We start from the raw sequence: 23806 nt of genomic DNA on the forward strand, positions 1-23806 counted from the left end.
ACACTCCATAGTGTACAATGGCCACACACGACGCTCCATACTGTACAATGGCCACACACGACGCTCCATACTGGACAATGGCCACACACGATGCTCCATACTGTACAATGGCCACACACGACGCTCCATACTGTACAATGGCCCCACACGACGCTCCATAGTGTACAATGGCCACACACGACGCTCCATACTGTACAATGGCCACACACGACGCTCCATACTGTACAATGGCCCCACACGACGCTCCATACTGTACAATGGCCACACACGACGCTCCATACTGTACAATGGCCACACACGACGCTCCATACTGTACAATGGCCACACACGACGCTCCATACTGGACAATGGCCCCACACGACGCTCCATACTGGACAATGGCCACACACACGACGCTCCATACTGTACAATGGCCACACACGACGCTCCATACTGGACAATGGCCACACACACGATGCTCCATACTGTACAATGGCCACACACGACGCTCCATACTGTACAATGGCCACACACACGACGCTCCATACTGTACAATGGCCACACACGACGCTCCATACTGTACAATGGCCACACACGACGCTCCATACTGTACAATGGCCACACACGACGCTCCATAGTGTACAATGGCCACACACGACGCTCCATACTGTACAATGGCCACACACGACGCTCCATACTGGACAATGGCCACACACGACGCTCCATACTGTACAATGGCCACACACACGACGCTCCATACTGTACAATGGCCACACACGACGCTCCATACTGTACAATGGCCACACACAATGCTCCATACTGGACAATGGCCACACAAGACGCTCCATAGTGTACAATGGCCACACACGACGCTCCATACTGGACAATGGCCCCACACGACGCTCCATACTGGACAATGGCCCCACACGACGCTCCATAGTGTACAATGGCCACACACGACGCTCCATACTGGACAATGGCCCCACACGACGCTCCATAGTGTACAATGGCCACACACGATGCTCCATACTGGACAATGGCCACACACGATGCTCCATAGTATACAATGGCCACACACGACGCTCCATAGTGTACAATGGCCACACACGACGCTCCATAGTGTACAATGGCCACACACGACGCTCCATAGTGTACAATGGCCACACACGACGCTCCATAGTGTACAATGGCCACACACGACGCTCCATAGTGTACAATGGCCACACACGACGCTCCATAGTGTACAATGGCCACACATGACGCTCCATACTGTACAATGGCCATTGGCCACATTATGCTCCATACTGTATAACGGCCCCACATGATGCTGCGTACAGCATACTTGCCCCACGTGATGGTCCATACAGTATTATGGCGCCACATTATGCTTTGTACAGTATAATGGCCCCACACGATGCTGGGTATAGAATAATGGCCACACATAATGCTGGGTACAGTATACTGGCCACACATGGTTACCCCACCCCCATCATTGCCTTCTCCATCACTACACACAGACACCTTTCACCGCGCTCCCTCGCAGCAGCCGGCAGCTTCCACACCCACGGCGCTGAATGGTGTCATCCAGCTGCGCCGCTGACTGCTCACGTCCCTGCAGCTGTGATATGCCACTGATAAAGACCTCCGTGTCTCCTGTGCCAGTCCGTGTCAGAGCGAGGAGCAATATCTGCTCCGATCTGACACAGCCAGCGTCCGCTCCGTACACATGCGACTCCGCTCCATACACCTCGTACACACACGACTCCGCTCCATACACCTTGCACATGCGGCTCCGCTCCGTACACACACGGCTCCGCTCCGTACACCTCATACATTTGGCTCCTCCCCATACACCTTGTACACACATGGCTCCACTCCATACACTTCGTACACACACGGCTCCGCTCCGTTCACCTCATACACACGGCTCCTCTCCATACATCTCGTACACACATGGCTCCGCTCAATACACCTTGCACATGTGGCTCTGCTCCGTACACCTCGTACACACATGACTGCGCTCCGTTCACCTTGCACATGCGGCTCCGCTCCATACACCTTGTACACACACGGCTCCGCTCCATACATTTCATACACACACAGATCCACTCCGTACACCTCGTACACACACGGCTCCGCTCCGTCCACATTGCACACACATGGCTCCACTCCGTACACCTCATACACATACGGCTCCTCTCCATACATCTCGTACACACACGGCACCGCTCCGTACACCTCGTACACATGCGGCTCTGCTCCGTACACCTCGTACACACACGACTCCATTCCATACACCTTGCACATGCGGCTCCGCTCTGTACGCCTCATACACACACGGCTCCACTCCGTACACCTTGCACACACACGGCTCCACTCCGTACACCTCGCACACACACGGCTCCACTCCATAAACATTGCACACACACGGCTCAGCTCCATACACCTTATACACACTCGGCTCCGCTCCATACACATTGCGCACGCTGCTCCACTCCGTATACCTTGTACACACATGGCTCTGCTCCGCACACCTCGTACACACGCTGCTCCGCTCCGTACACCTCGTACACACGGCTCCGTACACGTCTTACACACATGGCTCAGCTCCATACACCTTATACACACACGGCTCTGCTCCATACACATTGCACACGCTGCTCCACTCCGTATACCTTGTACACACATGGCTCTGCTCCGCACACCTCGTACACATGCTGCTCCGCTCCGTACACCTCGTACACACGGCTCCGTACACGTCTTACACACACGACTCTGCTCCATACACCTTTCACACGCTGCTCCGATCCATACACCTTGTACACACACGGCTCTGCTACATTACAGTGTCAGACTGTCACAGGGGCTTTGGTTTAGCCCTTTGTATGCAGGGGGGGGGGAATAGCAGCCACAATAGCGTCGTGTTGTCACCCTCTCCCAGGGAGCTGCAGCTGCTCCTCCTCAAATGCACTGACTGGAGACAGACTTGTCAGTGAGTCATGGATCTCACTCACACTGATCTGCAGATAACACAGCAGTGAGCACTGAGCAGTGGAGGCAAACAGAGGAGGCTGTGAGTGTGTCCGTCCCTCCCTGATGAGCCCCACTCATTCCAAGCACAATTCCACTAGCCAGGCATTAGAATTAGCAGCTCCAGTCCACTCACACTGGTCTGCTGCTTACATTGCACCCAGGCTGTGTTCGGCTGTTACCTCAAACTAGAACTGTCCCCTCTCTCTCCCTCTCTGAACAGTGACGCTGGGAGACTCAGGAACATGGGGAAGGGGCGTGGCCTAACGAAAGGGGGTGTGACGGAGTTCTCCTGCTGTCTCCCGGGATGAGAGCGTCCTGCGCTGGACAGCGGGGCAAAGAGTCAAATCCGGGTAAGTCCCGCACAATGAGGGACGGTTGGGAGGTATGACATACCCTAAGAGGAATGTGCACACGTCTTTTTCAAGAGGATTCTGCTTGTAAGCCGCCTGAAAAAATGCTTAAAAAATGTCGAAAAGAATGAACATGTGCGCAGCAATACCAAAATGCTTGCTGTGCGCAGTTCAGTCTTTTACAGTTGCTTTTAATAGCTTCAGGCTTCGACAGCCAAGATATGAATCAAGACCGGTCCATTGAGGCCACTCACTATAAATACAATTAAAAAAAATCAAAACAAAAAATTGAAACGCCCGGGATAAATCCACGAGAAATGGCATCATCTGTCATTGACTCCATACCCATTAGACTACCGTGGATGAACTTGTTGATATTGGTGGGTTTGGCTGACATTAGTTTATACTGTTTGGGGGGGGGGGGGCTTTAATGTGGCTTTATTGCCCACATCAGCCACTTTGAGGCCTATCCTGTAACTTACTCACTATGGGAGCACGACTGCTGGTTCCCCCGACCCAGAAATGCACGGTTGGAGTGGTTCAGGATCAGAGTGGTGCTGGATCACAGTGGTGTGAGGTCGGAGTGGTGTGGGGTCAGAGAGGTGCCATATTTATTATTAGGATTATTGGTATTATTACATGAGAAAAGAGGACCCTGCCTGCGAGGGCTCACAGTCTACAGGGGATGGGTGAGGATACACTAGGAGAGGGTAGAGCTAATCATGTGGCGTTTCAGTAGACTGGGGATCACTGCAGGCTGTAGGCTTGTCGAAAGAGGTGGGTCTTCAGGTTCCTTTTGAAGGTTTCCATGGTACTGTAGGCGAGAGCCTGATGTGTTGGGGTAGAAAGTTCCAGAGTATGGGGGAAGCACAGGAGAAATCTTGTATGTAGTTGTGGAAGGAAGAGATGAGTTGAGTAGAGATGGAGATCATGAGAGGATCGGAGGTTGCGTGCAGGAAAGTACCGGGAGACCATGTCACAGATGTATGGAGGAGACAGGTTGTGGATGGCTTTGTATGTCATTGTTAGTGTTTTGAACTTTAGCCTCTGGGCAATAGGAAGCGAATGAAGGGCCTGGCAGAGAGGAGAGGCTGGAGAGTAACAGGGAGACAGGTGGATTAGTCGGGCAAGTGGTGTGGGGCCGCAGTGGTTTGAGGTCGGACTGTTGCGTGGTTGCAGTGGTGCGGGGTTGGAGTGGTGCGGGGCCTCAGTGGTGCGGGGTCTCAGTGGTGCGAGGTCGGAATAGTGCGGGGTTGCAGTGGTGCAAGGACAGAGTGGTGTGAGGTCGGAATGGTGATGGGTCGCAGTGGTGCGAGGTCGGAATGGTGCGGGGTCGCAGTGGTGTGAGTTTGGAATGGTGCGGGGTTGCACTGGTGCGAGATTGGAAGGGTGCGGGGTCACAGTGGTGTGAGGTCGGAGTGGTGCGAGGTTGGAATGGTGATGGGTCGCAGTGGTGCGAGGTTGGAATGGTGCGGGGTCGCAGTAGTGTGAGGTCAGAACGGTGCGGGTCGCAGTGGTGCGAGGTCGGAACGGTGCGGAGTCGCAGTGGTGCAAGGTCGGAGTGGTGCGGGGTTGCAGCGGTGCGGGGTTGCAGTGGTGCGAGGTTGGAAGGGTGTGGGGTCGCAGTGTTGCTGGGTCACAGTGGTGCGAGGACGGAGTGGTGCGAGGTCGGAATGGTGCGGGGTCGCAGTGGTGCAGGGTGGGAATGGTGCGAGGTGGGAGTGGAGCAGGGTCGTAGTGGTGCGAGGTCGGAGTGGTGCGAGGTCGGAATGGTGCGAGGTGGGAGTGGAGCAGGGTCTCAGTGGTGCGAGGTCGGAGTGGTGCAAGGTCGGAATGGTGCGGGGTCGCAGTGGTGCAAGGTCGGAATGGTGCGGGCTCGCAGTGGTGCGAGGTCAGAATGGTGTGGGGTCGCAGTGGTGCGAGGTCGGAATGGTGTGGGGTCGCAGTGGTGCGAGGTCAGAATGGTGTAGGGTCGGAATGGTGCGAGGTCAGAATGGTGTGGGGTCGCAGTGGTGCGAGGTCGAAATGTTGCGAGGTCGGAATGGTGCGGGGTCGCAGTGGTGCGAGGTGGGAATGGTGCGAGGTGGGAGTGGAGCAGGGTCGCAGTGGTGCGAGGTCGGAGTGGTGCGAGGTGGGAGTAATGCGGTGGTACGAGGTGGGAGTGGTGCAGGGTCGCAGTGGTGCGAAGTCAGAATGGTGCGGGGTCGCAGTGGTGCGAGGTTGGAATGGTTCGAGGTCGCAGTGGTGCGGGGTCGCAGTGGTGCGGGGTCGGAATGGTGCGAGGTCGGAATAGTGCGAGGTCGGAATGGTGCGGGGTCAGAATGGTGCGGGGTCGGAATGGTGCGAGGTCGCAGTGGTGTGAGGTCGGAATGGTGCTGGTCGCAGTGTGCGAGGTCAGAATAGTGCGAGGTCGGAATGGTGCGGGGTCGGAATGGTGCGAGGTCGCAGTGGTGCGAGGTCGGAATGGTGCTGGGTCGCAGTGTGCGAGGTCGGAATAGTGCGAGGTCGGAATGGTGCGGGGTCGCAGTGGTGCGAGGTCGGAATGGTGCGAGGTCGCAGTGGTGCGAGGTCGGAATGGTGCGGGGTCGCAGTGGTGCGAGGTTGGAATGGTGCGGGATCGCAGTGGTGCGAGGTCGGAATGGTGCGGGGTCGCAGTGGTGCGGGGTCGGAATGGTGCGGGGTCGCAGTGGTGCAGGGTTGGAATGGTGCGAGGTCGGAATGGTGCGGGGTCGGAATGGTGCGAGGTCGGAATGGTGCGAGGTCGCAGTGGTGTGAGGTCGGAATGGTGCTGGGTCGCAGTGTGCGAGGTCGGAATAGTGCGAGGTCGGAATGGTGCGGGGTCGGAATAGTGCGAGGTTGGAATGGTGCGGGGTCGGAATGGTGCGGGGTCGGAATGGTGCGAGGTCGCAGTGGTGTGACGTCGGAATGGTTCGGGGTCGGAATGGTTCGGGGTCGGAATGGTGCGGGGTCAGAATGGTGCGAGGTCGGAATGGTGCGCGGTGAGAGTGGTGCGGGGTCTGCTACCACACACTGTCGGACAGTCGGAGACCACCATACATGATGGTCAGCTGTCTCCAGCCGCCCCACCGACAGTGAGGGTATGTGCACACGTCAGGATTTTTAGCGTTTTTTTTGTGGAATTTCGCTATAAAAACGCTATAAATCCGGTCAAAAAACGCTAACATTATGTATCCTATCTTTTAGAATGCATTCCGCATTTTTTGTGCATATGTTAGCGCTTTTTTCCGCAAAAAAAACGCATTCCGCAAAAAAAACGGACATGCTCATTCTTTTTCCGGATTTTTTGCGGATTTGCTATCAAAAAGGTCATTCAGGAAAAAAAAAAAAAACCACAAAAATTCCGCAAAAAATCTGCGCAAATTCCGCGCAAAAACCGCGCAAATCCGCGAGAAAAAAGACGCGGATTTCTGCCAGAATTCTCAGGATTTTGTCAGGAAATAATCCTGACGTGTGCACATACCCTGAGTGATGAGAGCATAGCGGAGGCGGCTGCCACCATAGAGACCTAGCGGGTAGGTGACACTGACAATATTGGGACTATATTTCACTTTTGTGACTAGTGTAGTGGTTGTTTCAGACAACTGTGTGACTTTTACACATAGCTGCCTCCATAACAGGCAGCCTTACAGCAGCAGCCGCTTTTCTCTCATTCGCCTCCAAGATGGCGGCCGGGATGGAGAGCGCGCTCCCGTGTGTAGCCCCGCCCTCATCTACGCCCCGCCCACTAGCTGCCCGGTGGCGGAGCTCAGGAGCTGAGTGACAGGCAGGAGAGAGCGCGGGCGGCAGAGCAGAGATGTCTCCGGTAGTGAAGCTCCAGGGACCGTGGCGAGTGGTCCGCAGCGCCGGTAAGAGGACGACCCCCGCCTCCCACTCAGGGAACTTTGAGGCAACTTTGGAAACTTCTCCCCTCCGCATGTCTGCAGCAGCAGCGCCGGAGATGTGGGGCGCCGGTGTATCCTGTGCACCGCTCCTCGTACGGTGCAGGGTGTGGTGTGCGGAAAGGAGTCTAATCCGACAATTATGTACCTTACAGAAGGTCAAGAGCCTGCAGCCTTGCAACCGTGGTGGAACTACAACTCCCAGCATGCTCTAATAGCTATGTATGCTGCTGATAGTGCACTGTGCTTGTAGGTGGTCTCACACATACAGACATAATGTTATATATTGTGGATCGGTATATAATGCCAGTGCCAGCAGTGGAGGCGCCATATCCGGTGCCAGCGGTGGAGGCGCCATGTCTGGTTACGCCATGTTTGGTGCCAGCGGTGGAGGCGCCAGGTCTGGTTGCATCATGTCCGGTGCCAGCGGTGCAGCGCCATGTCTGGTTACATCATGTCCGGTGCCAGCGGTGGAGGCGCCATGTCTGGTTACATCATGTCCGGTGCCAGCGGTGCAGCGCCATGTCTGGTTGCATCATGTCCGGTGCCAGCGGTGGAGCGCCATGTCTGGTTGCATCATGTCCGGTGCCAGCGGTGGAGGCGCCAGGTCTGGTTGCATCATGTCCGGTGCCAGCGGTGGAGGCGCCAGGTCTGGTTGCATCATGTCCGGTGCCAGCGGTGGAGGCACCAGGTCTGGTTACATCATGTCCGGTGCCAGCGGTGGAGCGCCAGGTCTGGTTGCATCATGTCCGGTGCCAGCGGTGGAGCGCCACGTCTGGTTGCATCATGTCCGCTGCCAGCGGTGGAGGCACCAGGTCTGGTTACATCATGTCCGGTGCCAGCGGTGGAGCGCCACGTCTGGTTGCATCATGTCCGCTGCCAGCGGTGGAGGCACCAGGTCTGGTTACATCATGTCCGGTGCCAGCGGTGGAGGCGCCAGGTCTGGTTACATCATGTCCGGTGCCAGCGGTGGAGGCGCCAGGTCTGGTTACATCATGTCCGGTGCCAGCGGTGGAGGCGCCACAACTGGTTTCATCATGTCAGGTGCCAGCGGTGGAGGCGCCAGGTCTGGTTGCATCATGTCCTGTGCCAGCGGTGGAGGCGCCAGGTCTGGTTGCATCATGTCCTGTGCCAGCGGTGGGGGCGCCAGGTCTGGTTGCATCATGTCCTGTGCCAGCGGTGGAGGCGCCAGGTCTGGTTACATCATGTCCTGTGCCAGCGGTGGAGACGCCAGGTCTGGTTGCATCATGTCCTGTGCCAGCGGTGGAGGCGCCAGGTCTGGTTGCATCATGTCCTGTGCCAGCGGTGGGGGCGCCAGGTCTGGTTGCATCATGTCCTGTGCCAGCGGTGGAGGCGCCAGGTCTGGTTGCATCATGTCCTGTGCCAGCGGTGGGGGCGCCAGGTCTGGTTGCATCATGTCCTGTGCCAGCGGTGGGGGCGCCAGGTCTGGTTACATCATGTCCGGTGCCAGCGGTGGAGGCGCCAGGTCTGGTTACATCATGTCCGGTGCCAGCGGTGGAGGCGCCAGGTCTGGTTACATCATGTCCGGTGCCAGCGGTGGAGGCGCCAGGTCTGGTTACATCATGTCCGGTGCCAGCGGTGGAGGCGCCAGGTCTGGTTGCATCATGTCCGGTGCCAGCGGTGGAGGCGCCAGGTCTGGTTGCATCATGTCCTGTGCCAGCGGTGGGGGCGCCAGGTCTGGTTGCATCATGTCCTGTGCCAGCGGTGGAGGTGCCATGTCTGGTTACATCATGTCCTGTGCCAGCGGTGGAGACGCCAGGTCTGGTTGCATCATGTCCTGTGCCAGCGGTGGAGGCGCCAGGTCTGGTTGCATCATGTCCTGTGCCAGCGGTGGAGGCGCCAGGTCTGGTTGCATCATGTCCTGTGCCAGCGGTGGAGGCGCCAGGTCTGGTTTCATCATGTCAGGTGCCAGCGGTGGAGGCGCCAGGTCTGGTTTCATCATGTCAGGTGCCAGCGGTGGAGGCGCCAGGTCTGGTTGCACTTCATCTGCTGGATGTCGTCTTACTGGCTATTTATAAGAGACTAGATTGTGGCCCGATTCTAACGCATCGGGTATTCTAGAATATGCATGTCCACGTAGTATATTGCCCAGCCACGTAGCATATTGCCCGGCGACGTAGCATATTGCCCGGCCACGTAGCATATTGCCCGGCCACGTAGCATATTGCCCGGCCACGTAGCATATTGCCTGGCCACGTAGCATATTGCCCGGCCACGTAGTATACAGCACAGAGCCACGTAGTATATTGCCCAGCCACATATGTCACAGGTTAAAAAAATAAACATATACTCACCTTCCGAGGGAGCCCTTGCAGTCATGTCGCCTGTGTGCGGTGCACTCGGCAGCTTCTGGTCCCAGGGTTGGTAGCGCAGGTCCCGTGATGACGTCGCGGTCACATGACCGTGACGTCATGGCAGGTCCTTGTCGCATACCATCCTTGCCACCGGAACCTGCCGCTTGCATGGAGCGGTTACCGGAGCGTCGCGAGGAGCGGGAAAGGCGCCGGAGGGTGAGTATATAATGATTTTTTTATTTTTTTAAATTATTTTTAACATTAGATCCTTTTACTATTGACGCTGCATAGGCAGCATCAATAGTAAAAAGTTGCGGACACACAGGGTTAATAGCGGCGGTAACGGAGTGAGTTACCCGCGGCATAACGCGGTCCGTTACCGCTGGCATTAACCCTGTGTGAGCTGTGACTGCGGGGAGTATGGAGTGGGCGCCGGGCACTGACTGCAGGGGAGTAGGGAGGGACTAATCGGACTGTGGCTGTTGCTGATTGGTCGCCGCAGCCATGACAGGCAGCTGGCGAGACCAATCAGCGACTTGGATTTCCATCACAGACAGAGGCCGCGACCAATGAACATGCGTGACAGACGGTAGTGACCCTTAGACAATTATATAGTAGATGATCTGTGCTGCCCTTGCTGCTCATCACTGGGCATTTTTGTGCTTTGCCCCTTCCCCCCCCCCCCCCCCCCCCCCCCCTCTACCCCGTTCTTATTCTTCCATAGCTGTGTGAGGAATTGTTTATTGCAGGAAGAGTTATAATTGACGCCATTATATCCTGATACTGGTTTTCTCTTTGGGTGCTTTCACACCCTAGTAGACTGTGTCTGAGTGTCCGTCTCTAGTAGGCGTATGTGCCCGAACATGATGCACTGCAGAGGGCACGCTCAGTCTGTCTGCATCATTGTAGTCTATGGCACCGATGGGACCAGTGAGCGCCGAGCGGGTGCCAGAATGCAATGTGATAAGAGCCTTATGGCATCAGTGGTGCAGTGAAGGTGACCAGGCAGTCTGCCTCTCCAGGTCAGTACGACTGCGGCGACACCAAAACTGTATGGGTGTCACTTTTATTATTATTAACAACAATAACTTTAGTTCTGATTCTTGTAATGGAGAAAATTGTGGTACATAGTGACGCTATTTTCTTGATAACTTTTTTACATTTATTTTTTCAGGTGACACTTGTGCAGCCCAAATTCATTAAAGGGGTTGTCCATAGCTTTAATATTTTTGGGCTATTGTTAGGATAGGTCATCAATGTCTGATCTGTGGGGGAGCAATGGGTGGCACCCCCGCCAATCAGCTGTTCCCGGGATTGGCCGAAGTCGTAACCGCTCAGTTATGGAGCTGCACAGCACCGCTCCATTTACGAAATAGTGGCCGCGGCAGGAAACTGCACAACCGCTCCCTATTGATGTGAAGGCTGCAGCCGATCAGAGGCCATGTGACTTCCCCTGACAGATGCTGATGCCCACAGTCGTACGGGTGACACAGCAGTGAGTGCAGTGGAGTGTTATAAATCCAGGAGGGGCGACTGCTGTTGGATGGATGCTGTGTGTTTATGCAGTGTCAAACCTGCCACGGTTATCTGTGACAGCATAGTGGGTGGGATTTCTAGGAATCCAATATGCGTGCAGTCGCCTGCAGATCACCCGCGGAGACTGACGTGTAACGCGTCTATCAAGACCGGGACATTCTCTTGCGGAGACGCAAGTCTTCAACAGAAATCACATCAGTAGAATTGTATTGGACGCTGTAGATCCTCGCGGTTCAGTGAGCACAGAGGATTTACCTGCGCACAATACATGGCAGCGCTGTGGGAGAGTATGATAACTTCAGGAGACCAGGATGAGGGATGTTGGCTGGTAAGTGGGCAAGGAATCGAATTTCGCTGACAAAACATATCAAAAAGGTTCTTATAATCACCTGTAATATTGAGTTTGTTGAAGGTTTAGTTCCATTTTAAACCCACCTTGGCCAATCAAGTATAAGGTTATGTGCAGACAGCGTCTTGTTTCATGCGGGGGAGTTTTTCAAGAGGAAGACCCTTTGGGGAAGGCCTGCATATTTTTATTTTTTTTACTGAAGCTTCTTTTTCAGCATTTTGTTATTTTTTACCCCACTCCATTAAATATCCAAAAATCCACTGATTTGCAAAATGCTTGAAAAGATGCCCAGACATTTTCCGGGCGCCTTTTTGAGCTTTTCCATGACTGTATTGTAAAGTATAGAGCATATTCCTGAAGAATGGCCATGCCATTTCTTTTAACCGTTTGTAATATTATGGAAAACTGTAGCAGGCGCCACTCCAGCTGGTTTTATATTTTACTGTTAGGCTATGTGCACACGTTGCGGATTAGGCTTAGGAATTTCTGGTGCGGATTCTGCCTCTCCTGGCAGAAAATGCAGCTGCGGATTTGTCACTTTTTTTGTGCGGTTCCGCAGCGTTTTTTGTGTGTTTTTGTTGGTTTTCTTGCGGATTTGCTGCGTTTTTTACCCCTGCGGTTTTCTATAATGGAATGGGTACAAAAACGCTTTAGATACGCAAAAAAGTGACATGCTACTTATTTTAAACCGCAGCGTTTCCGCAGCGCACCATTAGCACAGCATTCTTTTTTCTCATTGATTTACATTGTACTGTAAATCAATTGCGGATCTGCAGCGTTTCTGCACCTCAAAAAATGCTGCGGATCCGCAGAGAATCCGCAACGTGTGAATGTGGCCTTAGTGATGCTTAAAATCCAAGTCCCCTGTCTGATACTCCCCTGTTTTCACCTCCGCTCCGTCCCCTGCGGTCTGTGGCCTGCCCGCTGCTGCAGTGTTTCATGGACTGAGCCAGAGGTCATTGATCCATGTAAGTCTATGAGAGCCGGGTTCTGCCCGGGTTCTGCCCTGGTCTGCTTGTGTTGAGAGCTTGTGATGTAACGTCTGACCTTGCAGCCAATCGGAATCTGCGCTCACATCGCCGGAGTGGAGCGCTCATGAAAAACGTGAGTATATGACCGAGGGGCACAGGTGACTTATGTGTAAAGCACCACTCTATCGGTGAAAAAACACCAAAACACTGGAGTGGTGCTTTAACCCCTTATTGACCGCCAATACATTTTTTTGCTGGCCTAAAATGTTAGTCTAGCATCCCCATACAGGTGATAATCCTGTATCTGTCGGCTGTCCACTATAGCTGACAACTTGCTGTATCAGTGTCGGCACCATCCATATCTGTTTAACCCCTGAGATGCTGTGGTCAATAGTTACTATATCATATAAACGGTTAACAGAGTGCCGGGGCTTCCTTTTGAACTACATCACCCTGAGATCATGATTGTGTTGTTGTCCTGATGTTTGCCATGGCAATTCATGACCAAATAGCGGCCTTAGAGTCTCCCGGCTATAGCGACCTGTTCAGAAGTTAGACTATGTGCACACGTTGCGGATTGGTGTGCGGATTTTTCCGCACTGTTTTTGCAAAATCCGCAGGTAAACCGCACTGAGGATTACCCGCGGATTTTCTGCGGATTCCACCTGCGGTTTTACACCTGCAGATTCCTATTGAGGAGCAGGTGTAAACTACTGCAGAATCCGCACAAAGAATTGGCATGCTGCGGATTAAACACCACTACGTTTCCGCGCGTTTTTTTCCTCACCATGTGCACTGCGGATTTTACTTTCCATAGGTTTACATGGTTCTGTAAACTCATAAAAAACTGTTGCGAACCCACAGCGTCAAAACAGCTGCGGATCTGCAGCAAAATCCGCAACATGTGCACATAGCCTTAGAATCCAACAGCCCCGTGGACATTGAGTGGAGCCGCAGAGTCCTTGCTCCTCTGTGCAACACAGAAAAGCGATGAATTTCTGCTGCCCTGATTGAGGTCCTAGCAATGAGGGCAGCCCACCCCACTACTCAGACCACAGTTATCAAAATCTCTAACTGCTGGAGATTACATTGTTTGATGGATTACAGGTCTGTATTGTATGTGAAGGGCAGAATTATCCGGACGGTCACCTGTTGGCGCCCACACACAGGATTCTGGGCAGGACGTGGACATTGATCTTTCCGTAGATACTCCACATCCAGAGGCTTTGTATGGGTGAGGTCTGTGCAGCCACGCACTGCGCCAACCCTTCCCTTGCACCAGCGTGCACAGATTATCTGACCCTTGGTTACTTGGTTAAAAAAACGCATGCGGATTTCTGGCAGAAATGTCCGGTTTTTGTCAGGAAAATTTCTGCAGGAAATTCTGACATGTTCACATACCCTAAAGCAGCAGTGTATGACAGCCGAACATTGCAGGAATCGCTAGTTATGAAGCCAATTAATACTCCAACACCAGTGATGCCTCATGGAGTCCATCAGCCGGCGGGCTTATGCTTCCTCATCAGAGCCTAATGTATCGGAGGCTTCTGTACTTACTAACTCTGAAATATTAACAAAACCCAATTGGAGCAATTGTCCTTCTGTATTCTAGGTGTCCCTTATTGCACCCACGCGTTTCTGGCTTCAGTATAAGCGATCACTCTGAAGGCCCTGACTTTAATGTTTCGTGTCCCCTGCCTTCACTTTCTAGTTCCTCCGGCATTGGCAGCTGATCACTGAATCAGTCCGTGTGGATATTTTTTCTTAGGGGTGAATTGCTTATAGAAAAGTCAGTTTCACAAATACATTGTAGGTCATGTGTGTTTAGAGTGTGTTCTTGAGGCATTTCTGCTTGTGGATGTGGAGGGTGTGGGGGCTCCACATTTATTTGCTATCTATCTCAGTATAGTTTTTGTAGCGGAAAATATTTCCGTTGTCTACCAAAAGTGTCTTTTTGGATGGGGTTTGCAGTGGCTTCGCCGCTAGCGGGTTTCTTTATTATTGTATTTTATTTCTAACTTAAAGGGCAACCTACAAGTGGAAGCTGCCTGAAGATTGGACCGGTCTCTACTTTTAGTTCCTTCACCGCTTTTGAAGCTGTAAAAAAAGACAGAACATGTGCACAGCAATTGTGTTCCACATATCAGTGCATATATTCATACTTTTTGGTATTTGTATTTTAGCTGTTGTTTCGGCCAGGTTCCAGGTGGAAAAGACGCCATATGCGGATACTCTTAGGCTGTGTGCCATGATGAGTTTTTGGTGCGTCAACGTCTTATATTTCCAGCAAAGTGGATGGGATTAATAGAAATCTCATGCCCACTGTGCTTCTTTTTTTACTCCGTGTAAGCTGACCTGCGGGGCGAGTTACAAATTCACCCCTTTTTGACCTCGGACGGAATAGTACGTCCAATTGCAGATCCCCCGCTTTGATGTGGGCTGCCCGCATCAAAGCCGGGACATGTCAGCTGTAATGTACAGCTGACATGTGCCCGCTATAGCATAGTAACATAGTAACATAGTAAGGCCGAAAAAAGACATTTGTCCATCCAGTTCAGCCTATATTCCATCATAATAAATCCCCAGATCTACGTCCTTCAACAGAACCTAATAATTGTATGATCGCGACCCACCTGCCACTATTAACTGACAGCGGCATTTAACAAGCGCTTCCGGACGAAAATGCATGCATCGGTGACCCCGTCACGTGATTGGGGTCATCGGTGCTTCGCCATAACAACCAGAGGTCTCCTGAAGACCTCTATGGTTGTTGATGCTGGATTGCTATGAGCGCCACCCTGTGGTCGGTGCTCATAGCAATGTAGCAATTCTACTACATAGCAGCGATCTGATCATCGCTCCTATGTAGCAGAGGTGATCGAGTTGTGCCTGCTTCTAGCCTCCCATGGAGACCATTGAAGCATGGCTAAAGTAAAAAAAAAAAAGTTTAAAAAAAAATGAAAGAAAATGAAAGTTCAAATCACCCCCCTTTCGCCCCATTCAAAATAAAACAATAAAAAAAAAAAATCAAACCACATATTTGGTATCGCCACATTCAGAATCGCCCGATCGATCAATAATAAAAAAAAAAAATTACCCTGATCGCTAAACGGCGTAGCCGGGAAAAAATTCCAAACGCCAAAATTACGTTTTTTTGGTTGCTGCAACATTGCGTTAAAATGCAATAACGGGCGATCAAAAGAACTTATCTGCACCAAAATGGTATCATTAAAAACGTCAGCTCGGTGCGCAAAAAAGAAGCCCTCGCCCGACCCGAGATTCCAAAAAATGGAGACGCTACGGGTATCGGACAATTGCGCAGTTTTTTTTTTTTTTAGCAAAGTTTGGAATTTTTATTCATTACTTAGATAAAAAATAACCTGGACATGTTTGGTGTATGAACTCGTAATGACCTAGAGAATCACAATGGCAGGTCAGTTTTAGCATTTAGTGAACCTAGCACAAAAGCCAAACAAAAAAATCAGTGCGGGTTTACACTTTTTTTGCAATTTCACCGCACTTGGAATTTTTTTTCCAGTTTTCTAGTACACGACATGGTAAAACCAATGGTGGTGTTCAAAAGTAAAACTCATCCCACAAAAAATAAGCCCTCACATGGCCATATTGACGGAAAAATAAAAAGTTATGGCTCTGGGAAGGAGGGGAGCGAAAAACTGAAAAAAAGCTCCGGAGGTTAAGGAGTTAATGTAAATTTCTCATCTGGGTAAGCTGAGTTTAATGTGTGGATTTTGCTAATAAAATTGCATTAGATGCGGCAAATCTCCACATAAAAAACACATGTAATCTGAACATAATTGTATCAAAAAAGTTTTATAAATGCAAAATACCAGTAAGCATCAAAAACAAAGCAGCTTTATTTAAAACATGACACCACCAAGAGACAAAAAAGCTGCATCAAAAGCAATAAAAAGTAACCAAAAATTGGTGCTGGAAATTTGCCACATCAAACACCCATCTTGGGAATGTAGCCTGAGGCCGGGGTCACACTTGCAACTGCAATGCGAGAAACTCTCGCCTCAATACCCGGCACTCGGGACCGGAGCGTTCAGCTGCATAGAAATACATGTAGCCGCATTCTGCGGTCCCGAGTGCCGGGGGCAGTACCAGGTATTGAAGCGAGTTTGTCACATGCAGTTGCAAGTGTGACCCCGGCCTTACTGTGAGATCCACTCTGGATCGGATTCTAATGTAAAAATGAGATGTGTGGTGAGAACGAGAACTTCCTACAAAGAACCCTGGGGATTCAATGTGACTCTCCCAAACATCTTACAGGTTTTACAAAACCGTTTTTTTTCCTGGTTACATGAACCCATATATAGTGGAGATGATGTGGTGTGAATGTTATGACGTGCTGTTCTGTGTGGGCAGTGCTGTGGCACTAGGGCGGGACGCCTGGGCAAGTGCTGTGGCACTAGGGCGGGACGCCTGGGCAAGTGCTGTGGCGCTAGGGCGGGACGCCTGGGCAAGTGCTGTGGCGCTAGGGCGGGACGCCTGGGCAAGTGCTGTGGCGCTAGGGCGGGACGCCTGGGCAAGTGCTGTGGCGCTAGGGCGGGACGCCTGGGCAAGTGCTGTGGCGCTAGGGCGGGACGCCTGGGCAAGTGCTGTGGCGCTAGGGCGGGACGCCTGGGCAAGTGCTGTGGCGCTAGGGCGGGACGCCTGGGCAAGTGCTGTGGCGCTAGGGCGGGACGCCTGGGCAAGTGCTGTGGCGCTAGGGCGGGACGCCTGGGCAAGTGCTGTGGCGCTAGGGCGGGACGCCTGGGCAAGTGCTGCGGCGGCCATTTTCCCAAAGCCGAGATGCAAACTCGGCTTTGGGAAAATGGCCGCCGCGATCTCTTCTGCGCACGCGCGGCATCCCGCGGCCATTTTCCCGAAGCCCCGTGCAGCAGAGCACTCCATCTGCGCACGCGCGGCCCCAGGAAGATGGCCGCCCCCACCGATGACGGGGGGTAATAGCGCAGATCGCACGCTGCTTCTTCACGTGCGCGCAGTGGATTCGTCACTGTGACATGCGCACACCACTACGCCACCAACGGAAAGCTGGGGAAGAAAAGAGCGATGTCACCACGCCCACCTGACCAGACCAGCCTGATTGACAGGCGAAAACGGCGACTTTGGTAATGTATTTCTCAGCATAGGTGGGGAATCAGGGTACACTACATACACTATAGTAACGCACAGCGCAGGCCCTATTTAACAGTATTTATATCTCAATCTGAAAAAACGGGGTGACAGGTTCCCTTTAAACCTGCAGAGGATCACCGTGATGTGGTGGGATGGCTCTTACATTTTTTTTAAGCAAAATTATGTCAACTAAGCACCCTATATTATTTTCATGCACTAGTGCTGTTTATTTACTGCAGTTTTTTTCCTTACTATGTATTTATCTTGGGTTTTGATTATTTAAACATGGCGATTTTTGATGGGATCGTTTAACTCTCTCTAATGCATATACAGTCCTGACAGATCTTTTTCTTGACGGATGATGTGGCGGTGAGGCAGAGACTAGCATTGCCAGACATATCAGATGGCTCTCCAATATGGGAGCATGAAAGCTCTGGCGAGCATTTATGTATATGGGGCTGGCAGGTTGGGAGAGAGAAAGCTGTTGTCTGAATGGGCACCTTCGGACATATCGGCTTTTATTTGGATGTTTTGCTTGCATGATGAGAAGACACAGCATATTGAGATACTGCCTTTTTTTAAAAAATAAACAAACAAAACTTAAATTTTTCTTGTGTGAAATTGACAGCGACATTTAAGGGGTTAACAGCAGCTCCGCCTGCTGATAATGTATATGTGCACAATGTCCTTTTCAGAAGGTAGACCATTCAGGACATGCTGGCATTTTTTTGTATTAAAGTGTAGTTTTTGGTCATTTTAACCCCTTTATCCGATATGATGTACTATCCCATCGAGGTGACCTGGGACTTAATTTCCAGTGATGGGATAGTACGTCATAGTGATCAGCTGCTCTCACGGGGGGAGCGCGGCCGATCGCCGCCAGGTGTCAGTGCCGGATGTCAGCTGTAATAATCAGCTATGTGCCAGGAGCGGTCACGGACACCCGTTAGGGGTGTGTCTGGGTTAGAGGTGTGGTTAGGGTTACCGTTGGGATTAGGGTTAGGGGTGTGTTTGGATTAGGGTTTCAGTTATAATTGGGGGGGTTTCCACTGTTTAGGCACATCAGGGGCTCTCCAAACGCGACATGGCGTCCATTCTCAATTCCAGCCAATTCTGCATTGAAAAAGTAAAACGGTACTCCTTCCCTTCTGAGCTCTTCCATGCGCCCAAACAGGGGTTTACCCAAACATATGGGGTATCAGCGCACTCAGGACAAATTGGACAACACTTGGGGTCCAATTCCTCCTGTTACCCTTGGGAAAATACAAAACCAGGGGCTAAAAAATAATTTTGTGGGGAAAAAAAAAAGATTTTTTATTTTCACGGCTCTGTGTTATAAACTGTAATGAAACACTTGGGGGCTCAAAGTTCTCACAACACATCTAAGTTCCTTGGGGGGTCTAGGTTCCAATATGGGGTCACTTGTGGGAGGTTTCTACTGTTTAGGTACATTAGGGGCACTGCAAATGCAATGTGATGCCTGCAGACCAATCCATCTAAGTCTGCATTCCAAACGGCGCTCCTTCTTTTCCAAGCTCTGCCATGCACCCAAACGGTGATTCCCCCCCACATATTGGGTATCAGCGTACTCAGGACAAATTGGACAACAACTTTTGGGGCCCAATTTCTGGTGTTACCCTTGATAAAATAAAACAAATTGGAGCTGAATTAAATTTTTTGTGAAAAAAAAGTTAAATGTTCAGTTTTTTTTTAAACATTCCAAAAATTCCTGTGAAACACCTGAAGGGTTAATAAGCTTCTTGAATGTGGTTTTGAGCACCTTGAGATGTGCAGTTTTTAGAATGGTGTCACACTTATTTTCTATCATGTAGACCCATTAAAGCGACTTCAAAAAAAATGATGGTGTAAAAATGAGAAATTGTTGGTCAACTTTTAACCCTTATAACTCCCTAACAAAATTTTTTTTTTGTGGGAAATGTTACTTATTAAGTTTTTTGTGTGACATATCTCTGTGATTTAAGGGCATAAAAATTCAAAGTTGGAAATTTGCGAAATTTTCAAACTTTTTGCCAAATTTCCGTTTGCTTTTTTTTTCAGAAATAAACGCAGGTAATATCAAAGAAATTTTACCACTATCACGAAGTACAATATGTCACGAGAAAACAATGTCAGAATCACTGGGATCCGTTGAAGCGTTCCAGAGTTATAACCTCATAAAGGGACAGTGGTCAGAATTGTAAAAATTCCCCAGTCATTAACGTGCAAAGCACCCTTAGGGGTTAAAGGGAATCGGTCACCCCAAAAAGCGTATATTAGCTAAGCCCACACCATTAAGGGGCTTATCTACAGCATTCTGGAATGCTGTAGATAAGCCCCTGATGTATCCTTAACCCCTTAAGCCCCAACGGATCCCAGTGATATTGTTTTCTCTTGACAAATTGTACTTCATGATAGTGGTAAAATTTATTTGATATTACCTGCGTTTATTTCTGAAAAAAAAGCAAACGGAAATTTGGCAAAAATTTTTGAAAATTTCGCAAATTTCCAACTTTTAATTTTTATGCCCTTAAATCACAGAGATATGTCACACAAAAAACTTAATAAGTAACATTTCCCACAAAAAAAATTTTTGTTAGGGAGTTATAAGGGTTAAAAGTTGACCAACAATTTCTCATTTTTACACCATCATTTTTTTAAAGACGGCAGTCAGCCAAATGATAGGACGAATCGACATTCTGATGATGGCTGTATGACCTTGGACCTACAAATAGGGGATTTTGATAGAAACCTGAAAGTAGTTCATATCCAGAGTTCAAAGTTCTTTAGTAAGATTTTTTGTTCTTGTTTTTTTTTTTTAAACGATTTAAGAGGGGCTGTGTGCTGACAGGTATAATAAGTGCATAGTATATGTATAGGGAAAAACTGATGTGTGAATGCTGGAGTGTTGTATCACCTTTGGGTTTCTATTTTAGGAATATTGTATTAGAAGAGGGAAATACACCTGGCACAAGGTGAATTTTCTGCATATTGAGAAACATTTTTACGGTTATGTTGTTCTTCTTTCTTACAAAATGTTGCCAAAGTGGACCCTGCGCTGACTTACGGCACCTCTGGCACTACAAAAGTGAGCCCCAAGTTAAAAGGAAGTTGAATCCCCAGTGATTGGTATTGGTGCCAAGAGGCATTAGTAAGAACATTCACACATAGCAGATTTTGTTCCAAGTTTTCTTTTTCTTTTTTTAAATAGCCAGGAGTGAACTTCCATGGGCATAAGTGGATCACTAGAGTGGGGTCCCCTTAGATCTATAATTCTCTCTGCCTCCTGTCATGGTTTTCTGTACCCCCCGTTTGTGGTCTTCATTATACTGCTATCACTTGGATATAATCTGTCCCAGTTAGTATGTGACCTGGTTGGATCACCAGTTGCTGGATTCAGGCTGCAGTTTGCCAGCTTTTATTACGTCTGAAAATTCCTGCATTTTTACATAAGGTCACATCAAGGGAAGGCTCTGTTGTGAAGGCCCACAAAAGCCACAGTACTGGATCCGGTTTCTAGTACTGGCAGCCTTCATTAGTTACAGGACTGCCCTGTATGTGTCAACTGATAACAAATGCTTAAAGGGGTTTTCAAAGACTTGCAGAATTTTTGCTGATAATGTACTCTGTCAGAGAAAAGAAGCCATGGCTTGTGCTATTTGTATACTTCTAAAGAGACTGCATCACATGCTGCATTGTTATCTCAGCACAAGATCCATACATGCTCAGTGCCGTCCTGTACTGGGTGGAGTTATAATGATGATGAAGATGGCACACATGCTCAGTGCCGTCCTGTACGGGGTGGAGTCACACTGGTGATGAGAATGCCATAGGTGCTCAGTGCCGTCCCGTACTGGGTGGAGTCACAGTGATGATGAAGATGCCACACATGCTCAGTGCTGTCCCGTACTGGATGGAGTCACACACTGGTGATGAAGATGCCACACATGCTCATTGCCGTCCTGTACTGGGTGAGGTCACACTGGTGATGAAGATGCTGTGCACTAGCTCAGAGCCCTCCTGTACTGGGTGGAGTCACACTGGTGATGAAGATGCCACACATGCTCAGTGCCCTCCTGTACTGGGTGGAGTGACACACTGGTGATGAAGATGCCTCACTAACTCAGTGCCACCCTGTATGGGGTTAAGTCACACTGGTGATGAAGATGCTGTGCACTAGCTCAGTGCCCTCCTGTACTGGGTGGAGTCACACTGGTGATGGAGATGCCACACATGCTCAGTGCTGTCCTGTACTGGGTGGAGTCACACTGGTGATGGAGATTCCACACATGCTCAGTGCCCTCCTGTACTGGGGGGAGTCACACTGGTGATGAAGATGCTGTGAACTAGCTCAGTGCTGTCCTGTACTGGGTGGAGTCACACTGGTGATGGAGATGCCACACATGCTCAGTGCTGTCCTGTACTGGGTGGAGTCACACTGGTGATGGAGATGCCACACATGCTCAGTGCCGTCCTGTACTGGGTGGAGTCACAGTGATGATGGAGATTCCACACATGCTCAGTGCCCTCCTGTACTGGGGGGAGTCACACTGGTGATGGCGATGCCATATGTGATCAGTTTAGACACATGCAGACAAGAGAGATATAAAGCTTAGAAGGATTCACTTAGTCATGTTTAACCACATGATGTCATAGACCTAATGGCAAACAGAAGGATTAATTTGTTAGACAGCAAAATGAGTAATTATAAGTACACAGTGCCGTATAATATACGCAGAGAGGGAGGAGGAGGGCGTCTTTCATTGTTGGTGCTATGCATTGCTCAGGTACTTATGTATACAGTGTGGCATACCCTGTGTGTGATATACTGCCTGCCTAGTGCCATACATTGTCCACGTGATTATTGCATGTTCCCCAGAAATAGTGACATTAGTACAAGAGTCCTGCCACTTCCTCACACACTCGGACCTTTGCCGGCCACAGCTCGTCTCTCCATGTCTTGGCTATAATTCTCAATCTCCTGCACTGCGCAGTAAGTTCAGGCTTGAAATCCAAAGGGACATTTGCAAGAAAAATCACCCAAAATAGTACAGATGCAAAAATGTCAACAGGAGTCAGGATATGGAAATTGCCTCTTTAGATAGAACGAGGACTTGTACTAAGAAAGAATTACTGTTCTGTGTCTCCCATGCGAAGAGTCTCTGTAGGTTCTCCTTGGCCTGAAGAGCCGCCTGCTGAGGAGGTGCAGATATGAAAGCTGCACTAATGGCAAATTCTGGCCCTTGGAGAGGCTACAAATTACAGAAGCATTTGTCGATCTTGTTCTATTTGAAGATTCGCCTCAAACATCTTGTATCGTGTTGATTAATGAGTGCAGAGAAGGCATCTCGGAGGGTATAAGGCAGCCAGTGACTATAATTATGTGGTGACCTAGCATTGCACCAGGTACGCTGAGCTATATCTGCCATTCTACTTCTTGGTATTGGTTGGCACACATTGTATATAGCGTGAAGATTAGGAGTTGTGGGGAGATTTATGGACAGTTAGTGGGGTTTCTATGAGGCGGAAATCTGCTCCTGACTGAGGGAAGTAAACAGCCGAGCGACGTCACTCCACCTTCATAACCCCGAGACGCTACACATTGTTTCTAGAAAGCGGAGCGTCGTCACTAGTCCACACATGACCAGTGACTCACGCTCTGCTATTCACTTTGAGTTGTCACATTGTGCTGTATACAGAGGCTCCGCTCTTACACTGAGTATACACAGGATGTGAGCATTACAGATACATTGCCTCTATGGGGAAAGCTACCAATGTGAGCTGGGAAATGGAGCCCTATGGACAACACATGCCCCTTTGTGCCTATATTTTCGGCAGAAATGTATACATGCAGTTAAGGGAATGTCAGCAGGGTTTTGCTGTGTAATTTGAGGTAGGATGAGGGACAGATTTCATGGATGTGTCACTTATTTGGCTGTGTGGTGTTGCAATACAACAAAGGTTTTATCAGCAGGAGATTATCACTTCCTGGGCTACAGCTCACATGAACCCTGCTCTGACAAACGCCCCTTCCTGCGATAAGCAGCTTGCTGTCCATATACAATGTATATAAGAGCTGTGGTGTGGGCGGGGGCAGCTTTCTGAGCTCTGCTACATGCCACATTTAAAAAAAAAAAAAAATGCTACATCCAGTAAACCAAGTGATCCATCGCTGGAATCGGGGTCTCTTTCCATTCTTTAGGCTGCTCTAAGATGAGGTAGCAGACATGGTGAC

General features: G+C 50.2%; 1 protein-coding gene across 2 annotated transcripts in view; it reads left to right on the forward strand.

The window, feature by feature from the left end:
• The first annotated feature begins 7109 nt into the window (after nucleotides 1-7109).
• RELL1 (RELT like 1) overlaps nucleotides 7110-23806 on the forward strand; it is a 62747-nt gene continuing 46050 nt past the window's right edge. Inside the window, exon 1 of one of the 2 annotated variants that reach the window (XM_069744619.1) lies at nucleotides 7110-7228. In XM_069744619.1, the coding sequence (XP_069600720.1) occupies nucleotides 7177-7228 (52 nt within the window). In that variant the 5' untranslated portion in view covers nucleotides 7110-7176. The remainder of the gene's footprint in view (nucleotides 7229-23806) is intronic. The other variant, XM_069744618.1, reaches the window with a different exon arrangement.

Source organism: Ranitomeya imitator, chromosome 1 (genome assembly GCF_032444005.1).
Source record: "Ranitomeya imitator isolate aRanImi1 chromosome 1, aRanImi1.pri, whole genome shotgun sequence".
Taxonomy (NCBI): Eukaryota; Metazoa; Chordata; class Amphibia; order Anura; family Dendrobatidae; genus Ranitomeya; species Ranitomeya imitator.